Source organism: Cyrtonyx montezumae, unplaced genomic scaffold, assembly GCF_038088225.1.
Source record: "Cyrtonyx montezumae isolate F1298 unplaced genomic scaffold, pur_monq_1.0 scaffold_3, whole genome shotgun sequence".
NCBI lineage: Eukaryota > Metazoa > Chordata > Aves > Galliformes > Odontophoridae > Cyrtonyx > Cyrtonyx montezumae.
This window is the reverse complement of record NW_027072034.1, coordinates 154,060,619-154,076,036: the sequence shown is the minus strand read 5'-3', so window position 1 is coordinate 154,076,036 and position 15,418 is coordinate 154,060,619. Positions and strand designations below refer to the sequence as shown.

Below are 15,418 nucleotides of genomic sequence, written 5' to 3'. Positions count from 1 at the left end.
ATCCTCCATTTTGTTGGAGAGCAACAACACTAGGTATTTTCTTGCAGCATGTCATGCAGGATGGATATACATCTAAATTCCTAGCACAGAGGTCTTTTATGTCCTTTGATTGTTACTCATAGGGGAAACAGAGGACTGTCATGGTAGATCCCACAGGCATTTTGATCTGTTTTCCTAGTGTTTTGCAGTCAGTGTTGTCTTCAAGGGAGTCCAGCTGGGGCATTTATTATTACAGGAAAAGGGTGAATGATATTTTTCCTTTCACGCAGCTCTGCTGAATAGGGTTGTTTCAAAATAAGAAAGTTTCTGCAATAATACTAGTACATAGAATCTTTTGAAAAGTGCCTTTTTTGTTTCTTGTCTAAATAGTATTTCGGAAAGTGGAATTTTGAGATTTTTTTTCTCATGTTCTTTGGTTTCCATTCTGTGACTGAGTGCAATGCAGTGCAATTGTCTGTCCTTTCTTTTTCCATATTTTTCCTTTCTCCTTGTTGTCTTATATTTTTATTAGAATGCTTTCCTCTTTCCACGTACCTGTTCCCCATGTCTCCCTCCTAGGAGATGGTACACACCTAATATGCAATTCCTCTTGCCCCCACCTTGACTGTTTGTCCAGTAAAGTCGTACCTTGTGGAAAGGCGAAGAAACGTAACGCTAGGGATTTTGAAAATGTAAATAAAATGAAATCACATTAAATTTTGTGCAGATTTTGCAGTAATGTAAGTAGGTTCCATTTTGAATTCTATGGGAATAACTTTCCAGTAGGACTTTGCAGGATGTAGGATGATTTTTTTGTGTGTGTGTATATGAAATGGCTTGGCTGGCTATGGCTGAGCATGATGACCATTGCTGCTGAGGGTTATGTTTTGCTGTATGCCTGATAACTGTAAAAGCTTTACTGACTCAATTTGCAGCACCAACCACTGGCTTCTGCCTGATTAGAAGTATAGAGATGAGAGTGTGGGAAAAATGTGGGTTTTTTTCCTTTTTTTTTTTCTTTTCTTTAAACTAAGCATTAGTGCTATAGTATTCAGACCACTTGAATGGTTAGAAACTCAAAAAGAGGGTTTTTTTTAAGTTTCTATATCCATTGTAACAGGCTCCCTGAGTACTCTCTCCTTTTTAAACAAGCTTGTCAGATATTTCTAAGCTGATTCCTTTTTTTCATACTAGATAATCGTAGCTGGCAAATTCAGCTTACAGTACCTCATTAGCTTACTGAAATCAGTGTCCTGTATCCCTGCAGATGACCAGAATTATTAATATATATTTTTCCAAAACAAATGTTATAGGCATCATTTTTCATTTACAGAAAATATGAGGAAATTCATTTCCTGATGCATTTGCATGTATAATATAGAAAAATATATATAGAGAGAAAAGCAGAAGAAAAAAAGAGAAGAAATTGAAATGGAGAGAGAAAGAAATAACTGTCCTAACTATATGTTTGAGCTACAGGCAATGGCGTTTCTCTGAGACAAAACATCTAATGAAGCTATTAATGGCTCTGAGTACCCAAGCAATTTAGAACTAGTACTGTAATATAGAAAGAAATAACTATTATTTTTAATGAGAATATGGAAGTTAAAGAATCATGAAACTGCCTCAGGTTGGAGGGTGTTCTAATTCCATCTGTTGTTTCTAGCATAACAATTCCAGGTCCTTCAAAAGAAGAAATATATTCTCTGCTGTAGGCAAGTGTAGGACAATTTTCTCTCCTGCTCTTTCTCACATATGCACCAGACTGTCCTGATCTCTGATGGAGACTGCTTTAAGGTCCAGAACAGGAGTTAATGTAGTTCCCATCATGTTTGTGTACATCAACTAATAGAAAAGGTAGGAACACATTGAAAGAGCCAGCACTTCTCAGTGACTAGCTTTGGGCTCTTTGGTAGCTCCAGTGTGGGCCGTTGTCTCATCCTCACTTTGCACCCTGATACCTACTGGACAGATGGGCTGGGCTGTCACCCAGAAGGAAAAAAAAAAGAGAAGAACAAATCAATCTTCTGTCCCTGATTTTTGGATGGCAAAGGGTTTGTAGACTTTTTGTCTTGCCCAAAAGAGGATTATGAATGGGAATCCAGGAGTGGGGCAGTAATGTTCACATTCACAAGCTTTACTCTAAACATTTTCTTTAAAGTAGCAAACAAATTACTAAATGATCATAAACATTGATTTGGTTATCTTTCAATTCCCTACCCCTGGCTAACTGTGTTATAGTGTGAGTACGAAATGAAAACCTTCCCTGCATCCTCTAAAGAGAGTACCAGGAAAAATTTCCTCTTCCTTGACTTTTCTTCACATAACTTTTATTATTTTGCAATTTTTTTACAGGATTAGTGGCATTATTAAATAATAGTCAATTGATGCTCTTCATTACTGTGGTAGAAACAAAGTCTTTGGCAAAGGCTGCTCTGGAGTTATTAAAAAAAGAGACTAGCAGCTGGCGGAGTGAATTTTGAGAATCCCAGCTAATGGGAACCTGTCTTTTCCACTGCAGGAAAAAGAAGATCACTTTGAATCTGTTCAGCTGAAATCTTCAAGATCCCAGAATATATGAAGAACTAACGCTGCCTTCAAAGAAACAAACCTGATTTCTATTTTTACAGGACCATATTTTAAACATATTCTGGCACACATTGCAGTAGTGATCTCGGTGAGAAATGCTCAGCCATTAAGGAAGAAAGAAGACAGGAAGCAAAACAGAAAATTGGATTGCCTTACCATGTGATTGAGTACCTTGCCAAAACAAAACAACCAAACAGATGCTTGGATTCCATACTGGGAATGAAATCCAACTCAGGAAGAGATATACATACTGCAAATAACGTTATTTTTTTTGCATTCACCTGGGCATTGCTCAGGCATGCCATGTGATTTATAGGTACCTTTCATTTCCTATCTCTCTTTCTACAAGTATTCATAAGAAATGATTTTCAGAGAGGCCTGAATCCTCCTGCAAATGTTGTGTGTAGTCCTTTAGTAGCATACCTGTGAGTTCTCTTAAAATCAAAATTGTGAATGGTACAGGAAACGAGCTTCAGGTGAGTTCTGATCTTAAGAGAATGCTTTTGATTTTAATGGTGTTGTAGGGCTTGGGGTCTGCCCTTGAAATCTAATGCAAGAGGCGTGGTTCTGTACCTGTAAGTTGAACCCGTTCTGTTGCCTAGTTCATGGCAAACAAGGCTGAGGTAAAAACTGATGCTATTGAGTTTAAATGTAATAACTGCTGCTGTATAAATTGCAGATCTGGGCCCATGGGTTTATAAGCAGTGGTAAGGTCAAGCTCTTTAAAGACAGGGAAAGTGATAGATACAATACAGTTTGCACTCATCCTTCTCTGTGGAAGCTTGTCCTTTCAAGAGAGGTTGGTGGCAGTTTCACTCCCCTCCCTTGGGCTGCCAATATGCCATCTTCACCTCGGGTGGAAGCCAGCAAAGCCTGAACTGTGGAAATAAAGCATGAAATCTCCACTCTTGGAGATCAGGGATCAGCTTTATCAGCTGTTATTAGAAACACTCAGCTGCATCTGTTCCTGTCCCCCAGCAAGGAATGAGGATGAATGCCCAGGGGAGCTGAGTGTGGTTGTGCACTTAGCTCAGTATCTGAATATTTTCTACTGTCATTGAAAGTACCTGCTTTGAAAGGAGGGCACAAAGTGGTTCCTTGAAAACTGGAAGCCAGATGGACTTCTTCATGAAATCAGCTGCTTTTAAGCATGAGTTCTTCATAAAGTCCACCCCAATCATGTCTTGGAATTCTCATTGAAGTCAAACTTGAAGGAGTCTGAAACGAAGGCAAAAAATGTTTAAGAAAAAAATATGCAAGACTTGTATAGAGCCAGGAGAAAATGAGGAACCAATTTTTTCCTGACCTCTGGTCAGACTCATATTTCCATTCCAGTAAAATTACGTGAGTTGTGGAATGCATCAAAGCCACATGGGCAGAAATAGTCTTTTTATTATAAGGAATATAGATTTTTTGGTTTTATATGACTGAGCTAAAAAAGAGGGCCCGCTTTTAAGTGAAATTTAAATTAAATAGAATTTTCTGCACTCTGAATACTTTATTGTACTACAAATGTGGAAAAAAATTTTATGAAGTTTAGATTTTTTGTTTCTTTAGGGAAAATTCAGCTCAGTTATTTTATATCTCCTGTCATGGAACACAGGCATTGCTCTTTTGATGGGAGATACTTCAGCCATCTTTACAGATGTGGTGTACATTTTTTGTTCTTGAAAAGGCACTTCACTTTCCCAACAAAGATTTTTATGGGGTATTGTTGAATGTATATTAAATACACATTCTTTTTTGTATATTTTGTACCATGGCACACTTATTATTGTACATTATATTTGTCGTCAAGATGTCATTTATATATGGTTGTCAAAGATGATTTGCTCACGGAGTAATTGGCTATGGCTTTGGGATTTCACTTCTTGGATCTTTTATGAAAAGGGTTTTTATGTTGTTGGTTTTTATTCAACTGGTGTGCTGTAGCATTAAAGATATATATCTGATGGGTATTCATAAAATAAAGTGAAAATATATTTGAAAATTTGGACTTGAGATATTTGATGAAACTACAGCCTTTTCTGAATGTTTGCAGTCTGCAGTGGTGACTAGAGTTTTTAGCTGCCACCAAATTGCATGAGTCAACATCTCTCTATTTTTTCCCTCTTCTTTTTCTGTATGTTTTCTAACCCATATTGCCGTTCATTCTCTAGAACAACATTTATTCTTTCAGATATCTGCAGTGTAAAAACGCCTTAATGTTTCTGAACTGTATTTCATTTTACATAATAACACAGAAGGTTTGTTTTGTTCCTTTTCTTTTTCTCTTGCTTTCTGAACCAAGTTAAAAGTGGCTACTTTTTGTTAGCTCTGATAGACTTTGCTGGATGATCATTTGCAGTTCTGTTTCCAAATGGTTTATCATGATATTATTATTGTGATACAAATAAATAATATGGACTTTATTTACTTTAAAATAAGAAATCTGCATTTCCTACAATGAAGCCAGTTAAAATTGGCCTATTTTGCTGACCTTTACAGTCTTTTCTTCCAGTTAAAGACATAGTAGGGAGTGGAATTTTTTATTTTCCCTTGAGAGGTGAATTTTGGAAGCCTTTAACATTTTATTAAGAAATCATCTGTCTGTGACCTGTTCTAGTATTTACAGCAAGCTCCTTCTTTTCTCCCACGTGGAATCACATTAGAAACTGTTATTTGATGCCATAAAACAGTGTGAATTGGTCTGTTATAGGTTTAGTTGATTAAATGGAATGCATTTTATTGCTGCATTTGCATGCTTTTCTTCGAAACCTGGAGTCAAGCAACTGAATCTCTTTCAGGATTGAGCACATTTTATGGTGTCTCTGTACTAATTATTGGCAAATTAAGCATGATGTTATTGTCTTAGCTTTGACAGCACTTGCTAGGGGGTGAAATACACAGAGAATGTATTCTATCTGGGTTCTGATATTGGTTGATGTTTGTAGTATATAACACGATTTATTTTAAATCTAGGTTTTGGGAAAATTAAATATCTTAGAGCCACGAAAAGAGATTATCAAGTAGCTTCAGAGAGTTGCCATCTTTGTTCAAAAAGATTTCGCTTTGAAAAGGAGTTTTTGGACCCTTCATTAGTAAAGGGGAATGTTTTCAGTGGCTTTTTTTTTTTTTTTTTGCTTGTCCAGCCAGGGCCAATAAGGCCTGTAAAACAGAGAGAGTTGAGACAAGACATATTACTATTCAGGAACCAGTAGCTGTTGACTCATCTCTGGTAGCTGTCACAACATATACTTTAATGTAAGAGTAAAAGCAGATGTGTCAATGGCAAAGACATTTCTTCCAAAGCAAGGAATGCTGCTGGTTGGTCCATACCAAGAAGCATGAAGGGCTTAAATTGATGTTCTAGGTAATAATAACGTTAAGATAAAACTTTTGAAGTTCTCTTTATGGTGGTGCCCTCTAAGTCTTTCCTCTTGTGTAGCTTTCTCACAGAATTTTTTGTTTCTATTTCTTGTTGCTTTTGAATGCATGGAACTGTGCTTCACAGACAAATATGCAAAGAGGAAGAAATGGAAGTAACGTTTGCAAGGACAAACTCATCCTACCATATATACCACGTGTCACAAAATTTGGTGGCATCTCCAGACACCTGATTGGCTTTTCCCATAGTGAATATATGTATCATGGAAAAAGGGAGATGTGAAAAGTGAGCTGACCGTCAGCTCCCACCATGTTTTGGTATATATAAAGTGGACCTCACCAGGAAGAAAGGTCCCATGTGCTGTGAAGCTGATGCTCTAACAGCGCCTAAAAGCCCAAGTGAGGTTGTGTGGGTGGCAGTTTTCTGTGTGTTTGCTTTAATATAAGACAAGCAGGAGTGATCTCTGAGGGTGCTGGTGTTATGTACAGCCACTTCTTGCCTATGCTGTTTATTTAGTGGCAGCAGAAGGCAGAAGATCGATGCTCCTGACCTTCTCCCAGCCATTGTTTCCTGCCCGTCCTCTTCCTATTGCAAGAAAAATCCAACCTGGCTTTGCCACCTTTAGTACTTAAAGTGACAACGAGTTTTTGCCTGGTTGTTGAGAAGCTTTTAGGTGGCTCTGAGCATACAACTCTCAGACAGCAAAGTGCAAATGCTAATGGGTAGACAGTGACATTGTGACACCAAGTGCCCAACACCTGCACTTGATGTTGAGCTAAGGATTTGTTTCCATCTCCCTTTTCTTAGGTGTACTAATTGTTGAAGGATTGCATCAGAAAAGTTCTTAACCAGAGCTCAGATTTATGGGTGGAAACAGTACATTTTGGGCTCTTTCAATAGATTTTTTGTTTTTTATTTATTTTCTTGAAGGAGAACATGATATTTTTAAGTAGTATTTGCTCATTTGGATGCAGGTATTAGAGATTCTCACTTAAAAAAATGCTTTTGGAATTTCTGAAGCTATGATTAAAACCAGTTGTATCTAGTTCAGAAAGAATGATCACTGAGACAAAAAAGGATTTTGTTTTTACTTTCAGATTTTGGTCAGGACTTCAAAAAATAAACACGCACCCTAACAACATCCACACACTACCTTCCCCCCCAAAAAAACCTAAACCAAACCAAAACAAACAAACCAAACCAAACCAAAACAAAAAAATCACACAACCACCACCAAAAACAAATAATTTCCTTTATTTCAAATAGAATTGTGATTACTTTATTATTATTATTTTCTACTTAACCAACAGATTCTTCATGTTCCCAGCTAGGGTGCTTGGGGCTTCCACACACCGTGTAAGGAACCATGGCAGGACCCACTGTGCTTTGAGGTGATTTATTTAATTGTTTATATATGATAAGAGCACTGAAGAGAGCAAAAGGGTTTTATAGAAATGGAAACAAAATATTTTTATTTGTTAAAATTAGAGAAACTCAAGTGGTGGTGTGAAAGAACAGAAATAATAATATGAAGGAAAAACTACTACTAATATGATGTTTCCTCAAAGATTTTTTTTCCTGCAAATGCAAAACTTTTGCCAGACTATGACATTTTCCTTTTTGTTTTGCTGTGTTTTAAAATGGATTAATTGAAGCATTGGGCAATATCATATTAACCTGCATACAGCAGAAAGCAGTGAAAACTTTTCAAAAAACAGATCTAAGTAAAATATAAACATCTGGAACATTCAGTGGGGATGGAACTCCAGAGCTTCATGTGGCTTTATTTTCTGTGTGTTAAAAACCCACAAGCAAATGGCTTTCAAACCACCTATGTTAGAATTCATACTGTGTTCTGACATAGACATTGGGTCATTTACTCAGTAGTGCTATCAAAATGAATGAAACCTCTGGGACAGTGAGATCCTCATCTGCTATAAATTGATGCCAATTTAGATTCTAGGGGTGCAGTTGGTCTGACACAGTGCCTGTCATTTCAGTGTAAACTTTGTGATTTGAGCAAGCGTGTTTAGAGATATTTATCTTGCTTAGGGATATTTATCTCAGTCTAAAGTAGCAGTCCAAGACAAGTCAGAGAACTCTCCACCAAATACAAAGGGAGAAGGGGTTGATTATCTCATACACAGCTATCAATATTGCATATTGTGAGTGTTAAAGGTGTAGATCTCACCCTGATCATTGCTTTCTATACAAATTGAGAAGAAATTCTCTCTGGCTTGGCCATTTTTCAGATCTTCATAAAGATAATGTTGATGCAAGGACATTATTATTATGGTCAAATACTCTGACCTTCTGCCATACTATGAACAGTTTCTTAGCACACAGAAGAGCTTGTGAAAGTTACATGGATGTCACTGCCCAATCTGAGATGTTTTGAGGGATCTCAGCTGAGAAAGCAGGTTTCCCAGCCTGTCAAACCAAGTACTCTGTGGTGTGTATCAAGGCAGCAACCAACCCTGAAGCACTTGGTACTCTGGGACTTGTGGAGAGAAAGAAACTGACTCTGTGGGCTGTGCAGTGTCTGTTTTGGGGCAGTCACAGAGATTTTGGTACTGACCAGCTCTGTGATGTAGAGGGCTGCTTGCATAGCCAGCTGAGGGAATGTAGACATCAAAAGATCTTCACTGGTGAAAACATGAATATTCAGGAAAAAAAGATCTACCTACGAGTAGGAATTTTAAGAACCTGTGTCTTTCATTTTTGCTTTCAAAATAACAACTGCTTTCTTTGCCAGTTCAGCCCTAATGATTTGCACCTTTCCAGAAATGTGTAAAAACATCTGAAATTGGGCTCGAGAGAATTTGTACATCCAATAGCACACACCTCTTGTATCTGCCTTTCAAGCCTCAGTGGTGTTTTGAAGTCAATGAGAATTTTGCTATTGACCTCAGCTGGAATGAGATCAGTGGGAACAAGCCCTTAGGTAAATATGCCCAGGCACATTCATCAAAGGTGCATTTGTTTCTTTAGCATCTTGTTGGACCAGGAAAATAGAGGATTTCAGACTGTTCCAACAGAGTGAGGGTGGCTCTGAGAGAGCAGTGATAAAGTCAGGTATTTTGCAGTGGTCTGAATAGCTGCTATGTGTGCATTGGTTTGTTTGATTGAATGTAAAGGTCACCCCAGAGACAGGTGTAGGTGTCTCCTGGGTTGCTCTTTTGTTGTTGTTTTTTTTTTGCCTCTGTGTCTCTGCGGTGCTCCAAATGCCTCTTACAGCACTGGTGATACAGAAATGGTTTTGTCTTGGCTGGAGGTATAAAACAATCTAGGCTAATTTTCTTACACATTTTCTTTTATCTCTTTACCAACCTAAAATGTCTTTGATTTTTATATGCTACTAGTCTACAGTATGTGTGACAGATTTAAATCATTCCAAGTGAGTGAACCAGTGATCAAAGTTTTGTTGCTAATATCTCATCGAGATGCAATTAGACATTTTCACGTTTGGAAATTATTCTTCATTTTATTAACAAGAGAAGCACTTGAGGTCTTTTAACAGCATGCTTAATTTTTCAAGGAGAGGAAATTTATACTTGGCCCTGACAAAGCGTTCATCATAATCACCTGTTTTGTGATGTGGATTTTGTAACTCAGGCACGCACCCATACTCATATATGTCTATACATGCACACTAATCATGCAGGCTTTTTACCCATTCTACCTACCCTAGTGTTTAAGGAAAAGTTCTCAAGAAGATAATGAGCTTGAAGGAGGAAGAAAAAAATGAAACCATGCTGAAAAACTTTTATCTTTTTATTACTGGTGCCTTTGCATTAATACTGCTGTTTTGTGCTGAGAAAACCAGTCTGTTACATGTAAGGTAACTGTAATATACAACATAGAAATGCAGTCTAAGTTAATTACAACAAGGAACTACAAAAAATATTGTAGGAAAGAAGTCACCTAACATTGCAACTGTGCTTGCAACAAATCACTCCCTTACTATAGGACTATACACATTGAGAACCATGGTTATTTACATGTCCCTTATGACCATTAACAACAGAAGGGCTAAAATCAGTCTAAAAAGTTCCAGAACATCACTATATACTGTACAGTCCTCAAAAATAATTTATTACACTGTTTCTAAAAAAAGGTACTAGTTTTCTTTTGTTTTCTGGTGTTTTCTGAAGTGCACAACATGTGCAAAAATTTGCCTAACAGTCTAAAAACTCAAGAAGTGAACCGCAAGTCACAATCACAGAGATGAGGTGGTGGAGTCCAGGACTTCCCGTCCATTGCAGACAGTTGGTACGTACATACTGGCAGATGCTGAAAGAGAAAGCGAAGAAAATCACAACAACATATAGGATTATCTCAACTACCTCAGGCAACTTAACCTTATGGAAAGTCAATACAGGTGACATCAGCAGTGGAGCTGATAGAGATGTGCTTGGACCTCTACAAGAAAATGCAGATTTGAGGCTGAACCTCCTGGAGGAATCTGATTTCTATTTACTGAGTGTAATGAGAGGCTGGGATGAGTAAATTTGTTTAAGAAGTGCCTGAATAAAATGCATTTTTTTTTAAGGATTTTGGGCCACTGGGCCCAAATGCATAATAGCATTTTGCATGGTAGTGTGAGTCAATGTAGCTAGAGTGGTACAAAGATGCTTTCGTGGAGTAAAAAGTGAACCATTGGGTTTTTCAGTCCTTACTGACATGAAATCGTAATGTCTGATCCTACAATCTTCCAAGTATTTGGAATAGCCATTCCTGAGAAAAACATACATTTTTAAATCCAGGAGAGAAGCTACCTCTGCACATTAGGACTGTGTGTTGATCTTATTTTTAATTACAAGAAAATAAAAAAATCAATGTGCGTATTGGACGGAATGAAGAAACATTTGAACTGAATTTGAAAGCAAAATTATTTGTCACCTAATCCCAGATTGTTTTCTGGCTATAATCCCCTGTATTTCTAGGAGCTCTGGATCAGGATTCAATATGTAGGGCCAGATTTTGTTACCCTTATCTACATTGCCTAATATTTTATTCAACAAGTTTTCATTGCTTCAGTGATATGACAATTGGATCTGAGTTTTACAATTTGTTTCTAAATCTGTTTGTGTTCTTACTGTGAGATATATTACCATTCAGCCAAAGCCTTGTGGGTTTTAATTTAAAAGCAAGCTACTTTATCCATCTTTGTAAAAATTATCCACTGGGCATCAGCAATGTGTTTTCTGATACTCCGTGACATCTCTGCTTTACAGCACCATAAAGCAGTTTTTTGAAAGACACATTAGGTTAATGATAACAGTGACCCAGAGAAATGTGATGCCTTCATCAAAGAAAACAAACAGCGATCAATGACTTGGTAAACCCAATCATCCACTGTAAAAAGCAATTTATGCAGCTGACAAGGGCATGCTCAGTCTTCCAAAACTGGTGCTGGCTGCAGTCCCTGTTGCAAACTGGTTCACTCTCAGTAACGTTCAAAATTGATCATTATTTCTTTAGATCAGTTACTATTATTTCTATTTATTATTATTTTTTCAATGACTGAATAAATATTTCATATGGAAAATAGAACTGAACTGTTTTAACAAGGCATATTTCCTGGACTAACCTGCTACTCTGGGCAGGGCATAATGCTGTTAAACAAAAGAACCAAGAGTGAATCCTTGCTCTGAGTTAGGTAGATGGAGTTTCATTTTTCACAACCTATATACATGCTGAAATATGATGTTTTAGGGTGGAAAAGTGTCAAGTTTGTGATGTTATGAAGATTAACTATCAGGTTCTACATTCAGTTTTCAACTGGTTAATATTCTGGCGGTACATTGGTTTTATTATTATTCGTATTATCACTTACTGTTGGCAAGTGGAAAAATCAGCACTACTTAGACTTGTTTTGAATCCTTGTTCTTCTGCAGTATGGCTATGGGCAAAAGCTTTTTGCTTCTGTGAGCATCACTCACACACTCACAGCATTTTTAGCTTCAGGGGTTCTTTGAAGTCCAGCCCACTGAAGGATATGAATAGCTTGAATACTGCAGGAACTTGATCAGGAGGATACCAGAGTTGGACAAGAGGAAATCTTGTGGTAGGTGAGGAGTGAGTGACTTTGTCTTTGGAGTTCCAAGGCTTCCTTCTCAGCACTCACCTCTCTTTTAGTGCTGGGAGGCAGTGTTCATACTGAGAATCCAGCTTTCAGTTGTCAGAACAAAAGCTCTGATTTCTCCTTATAAAGCTCTGCAACTTTCAGCACCGGCACTGGACAGCTCTGACTTTCTGCATTGTAGAGCAGCAGCCCAAAAGATTTCTGGACCTCCTCGAGGCACCTTACCTCCATTTTGCCATGCATTCCTACATAGGCAGGGAGACTCAAACCTGTGTGCACAACTTTCTCTACTCATGCTCTCAGCTAGACAGATGTGACTTAATGATGTATAAAAGCCATAGTTTGGAGCTAGGGCTGGACAAAGAAATTCTGAGAAATTTACCAGGTTGGCTGTAAACAGTAGCCTCAATACTTTTTCTGACCCCAGCAGAGGACATGTGGAGGAGCTCATGTCTTTGTGCAGCTCTCCATGTGTACATCACTTGAGTGAATAACACATAGTACAAATACACTAAAAGGGTGTAAAAGCTCAGCTCAAGTCACACAGGTGCTCAAATCAGCCTTGAACAATCTGGGAAGTGTTATAAGTGTTGATCTCCTGCCTCATGGGAACATCTCTGCCATGACCATAGAACAGACCCCAGGAAAATGGGCCAAATATCTCAATAGATGAAGCAGCACTCTGCCAAAGGTGAATTTTCAGATCCAAATAAATATGTATAGATACAAGAAGATCATCTATCAAGGTATGCATCTACCGTGCCTCTATTCATCTTTGATCTGTATTCTTCTAGAACCCAAACTTCAGCTGTTCGTGTGATCAAAGCTTGGTACCTTTAACTCATATTCCTCATACAGCAGTGTTCACCTCCACTGCATTCTGCTGAACTTTTAGCAAGGCAAGGAACTGGACTCAGGTAACTGCATTAGGTGCTCCAATTAGCAATAAACTTGATCACAATGAGGCTTATGTGGCTCACCTGTACAAGGACTTCCCTCCACCACTTAGTTTTAGGATGTCATTGTGATACACATTTTGATCTTATTATTAATAATCACTGAGCATTGTGAGATTTTTTTGTTTTCCTTTCAGTGCTTGGCCAGTTTTCGTGCCTGATGAAAAAACCATCAACACCAAAGGAAAAACAAGCTGACAGCCCTGGGACTGGTGAAAAGACTATTTGGGATTCGTTTTCTTTTTTTTTTAATAGATGCAGTATGGATATTGATATTCTCTCCGTGTTCTGCTGCCATCAAGGGAATGTACCACATCATTGGCTGGGTGTAGATAGAAGTGGGCTTGTAGCAGGCATGGAGAAGGCCGTGATATGGATTAGAATCAATCTGGATGTCAATTTTTTTAGAGACCTATGAATAACTAAACAGTTTAAGAGGAAGAAAATGTGTTTAAAACATTTACAAATAAGTAGAAGGGTGTGAGTTTTCCCATCTCAAAAATACAGCTGCTGTGATAGGTAGTGAGTGTTATTTTCCTAAAATAATATTCTTAAATGGAAACAATGCCTTTGTTTCATTGTATTGGGTGGGACTTTTAGTCCCTCTTCTATGTCCTTTCTGCATCTCATTGTGATCCAGAAAGATAACAGAGATGAGCATATTTGCTTTGGTGTAACCAGGAAAAGTAAATGACTGAGGTCACCTTTCGAAACAATGAAGCAGTAGGAGGTTGTAAGGCTTGATGTTTATGCTTCCCTTAATGTTATAAAGATATTCATTCATTTGAAGAAATAGACTTTTGATTAAAAGGCGTGCATTGTGGATGTCTTTTAGTTGCATACAGGGGCACACACATACACAGTATGTATATCATCCAGCCACTATAATAAAAAATTCAAACTCCAAAATCCAGTCCTGTACAAAAGTATCCATGAATCAAAATTGTTTCCTAGTTAGATGATTGAATAGTAAGAAAGAATTTTTAAACATGGACAGACTACCTTCACAAAATAATCACATGAGACTTACCATTTTGTCAAAGGGCCAAGCTTCTAAAATTTGTTGAGAAACCACAGCTATTGGAAACTCAGCCCATTTGGGAGTGCTGTGCACTTTGGATACTTACAGTCTTGTCATCTCTCTTCATCTAGGTATTCCAAAATAGCAAACAACTTTGGTTTCTGGAACCTGTTCTGCAGCCTCCCTTTTCACTTTTTTGTGCTCCTTGCCTCTCTCTACCTATAGTGTGCTTTTCAATTATCTTCCTCGTTAGACATTGTTGGCAGAGCTTCACGAACAAGGTGCTGTGTGCTCCTGTCATTGCTCAGTTAAGCTTGACAAACAAAACTATACAGGCGACCTTTTTTTTTTCCCTTTTAATCCAAAAAAATCTCTGAACAACTCACCCAGAAGAAGAGTAGCAGCCACCTAACAAAATCACAGATGTGATTCTGTTTGGGATGAAGTGAATGACTGCAAAGAAGACAGAGCAGGTGAGCTTTGCTTGCCACACAGCACTGTGTCCTCCCTGCTGTGGCTCTTACAAAGAGTATTGCTCACACTCCACATACAAAAATGGTTTCTAGCATTCTCTGTATGTGTTCACTGTAGAACCGAGCTTTTTCTTTATAACAGGCATTGAGACAAAGCCATATTTTGGCACAGGTCCTGACAGCATGTCACTTTGACAGGAATACTCCAGAGCAATCTGTTGCTGTGCTGCTGTCAGAGTGACAGTGAGTGGCAGGTCCTCTTTGCTTTGTGCTGAACAGGCCAGAGCCTGTTGCAAGCTTTCTGCTGGCTTGAATGAACTTCAGAACAGGCTCTGAGCTCATTCCCGTGGGAGGAGGAGTTTTTCCCTCTAATCACAGATCAAGCTTCCACATCAGCCCAGCCAACAAAATGACTTTTTGTTGCTGGTACAAAACACCTTTGTCTTTATTTATCCAAATCCACTGCATCCCCACACTCTTATAGCAAGACAGTAGTTTTGCTACTTACACTGTGAGTATGTGGTCCCAGTCCCACTGACACTGAACCTGTTGAGATGGAGTCTGTGAGTGACCACGTTCTTCTGGGGCTGGAAGAGGATGATATGCACCTTGGGCGCAAAGAGGCAGCCCAGCACCACAAAGCCGCTCAGACTCACGGAGATGCACATAGTGGTGGTCTGCACCTGAAAGAGAGCGGGTGCAAAGTGCTGTGTTTTTGGTATGGAACCTTTGAAATTCAGAAAGTCAAAAGCATTGTGAAATAACAGTAGGAACCACAATCCTGGGCTGCACTGATGCAAGTGAAAATCTGTCTCATTCTTACCTTCCACATGGTCATATGATGTTTTGTGTTGATGGTACTCTGTTTCACTGCATATCATAGCACCATAGAATGGCTTGATTTAGAAGGACCTCAGAGATAATCTAGTTCCAACACCCTTGCCA

The 15,418-nt window shown here is 38.3% G+C and overlaps 2 protein-coding genes across 2 annotated transcripts in view; one reads left to right on the top strand and one right to left on the bottom strand.

Moving 5' to 3' along the window:
* ELAPOR2 (endosome-lysosome associated apoptosis and autophagy regulator family member 2) overlaps positions 1 to 5,805 on the top strand; it is a 90,873-nt gene extending 85,068 nt beyond the window's left edge. Inside the window, exon 22 of the mRNA XM_065743736.1 lies at positions 2,501 to 5,805. Within this exon, the coding sequence (XP_065599808.1) occupies positions 2,501 to 2,560 (60 nt within the window). The 3' untranslated portion in view covers positions 2,561 to 5,805. The remainder of the gene's footprint in view (positions 1 to 2,500) is intronic.
* Positions 5,806 to 9,691: 3,886 nt separating this feature from the next.
* GRM3 (glutamate metabotropic receptor 3) overlaps positions 9,692 to 15,418 on the bottom strand; it is a 105,807-nt gene continuing 100,080 nt past the window's right edge. Inside the window, exons 5-6 of the mRNA XM_065743733.1 lie at positions 14,982 to 15,156; positions 9,692 to 10,228 (exon numbers count right to left, since the gene is read on the bottom strand). Of these exons, the coding sequence (XP_065599805.1) occupies positions 10,155 to 10,228; positions 14,982 to 15,156 (249 nt within the window). The 3' untranslated portion in view covers positions 9,692 to 10,154. The remainder of the gene's footprint in view (positions 10,229 to 14,981; positions 15,157 to 15,418) is intronic.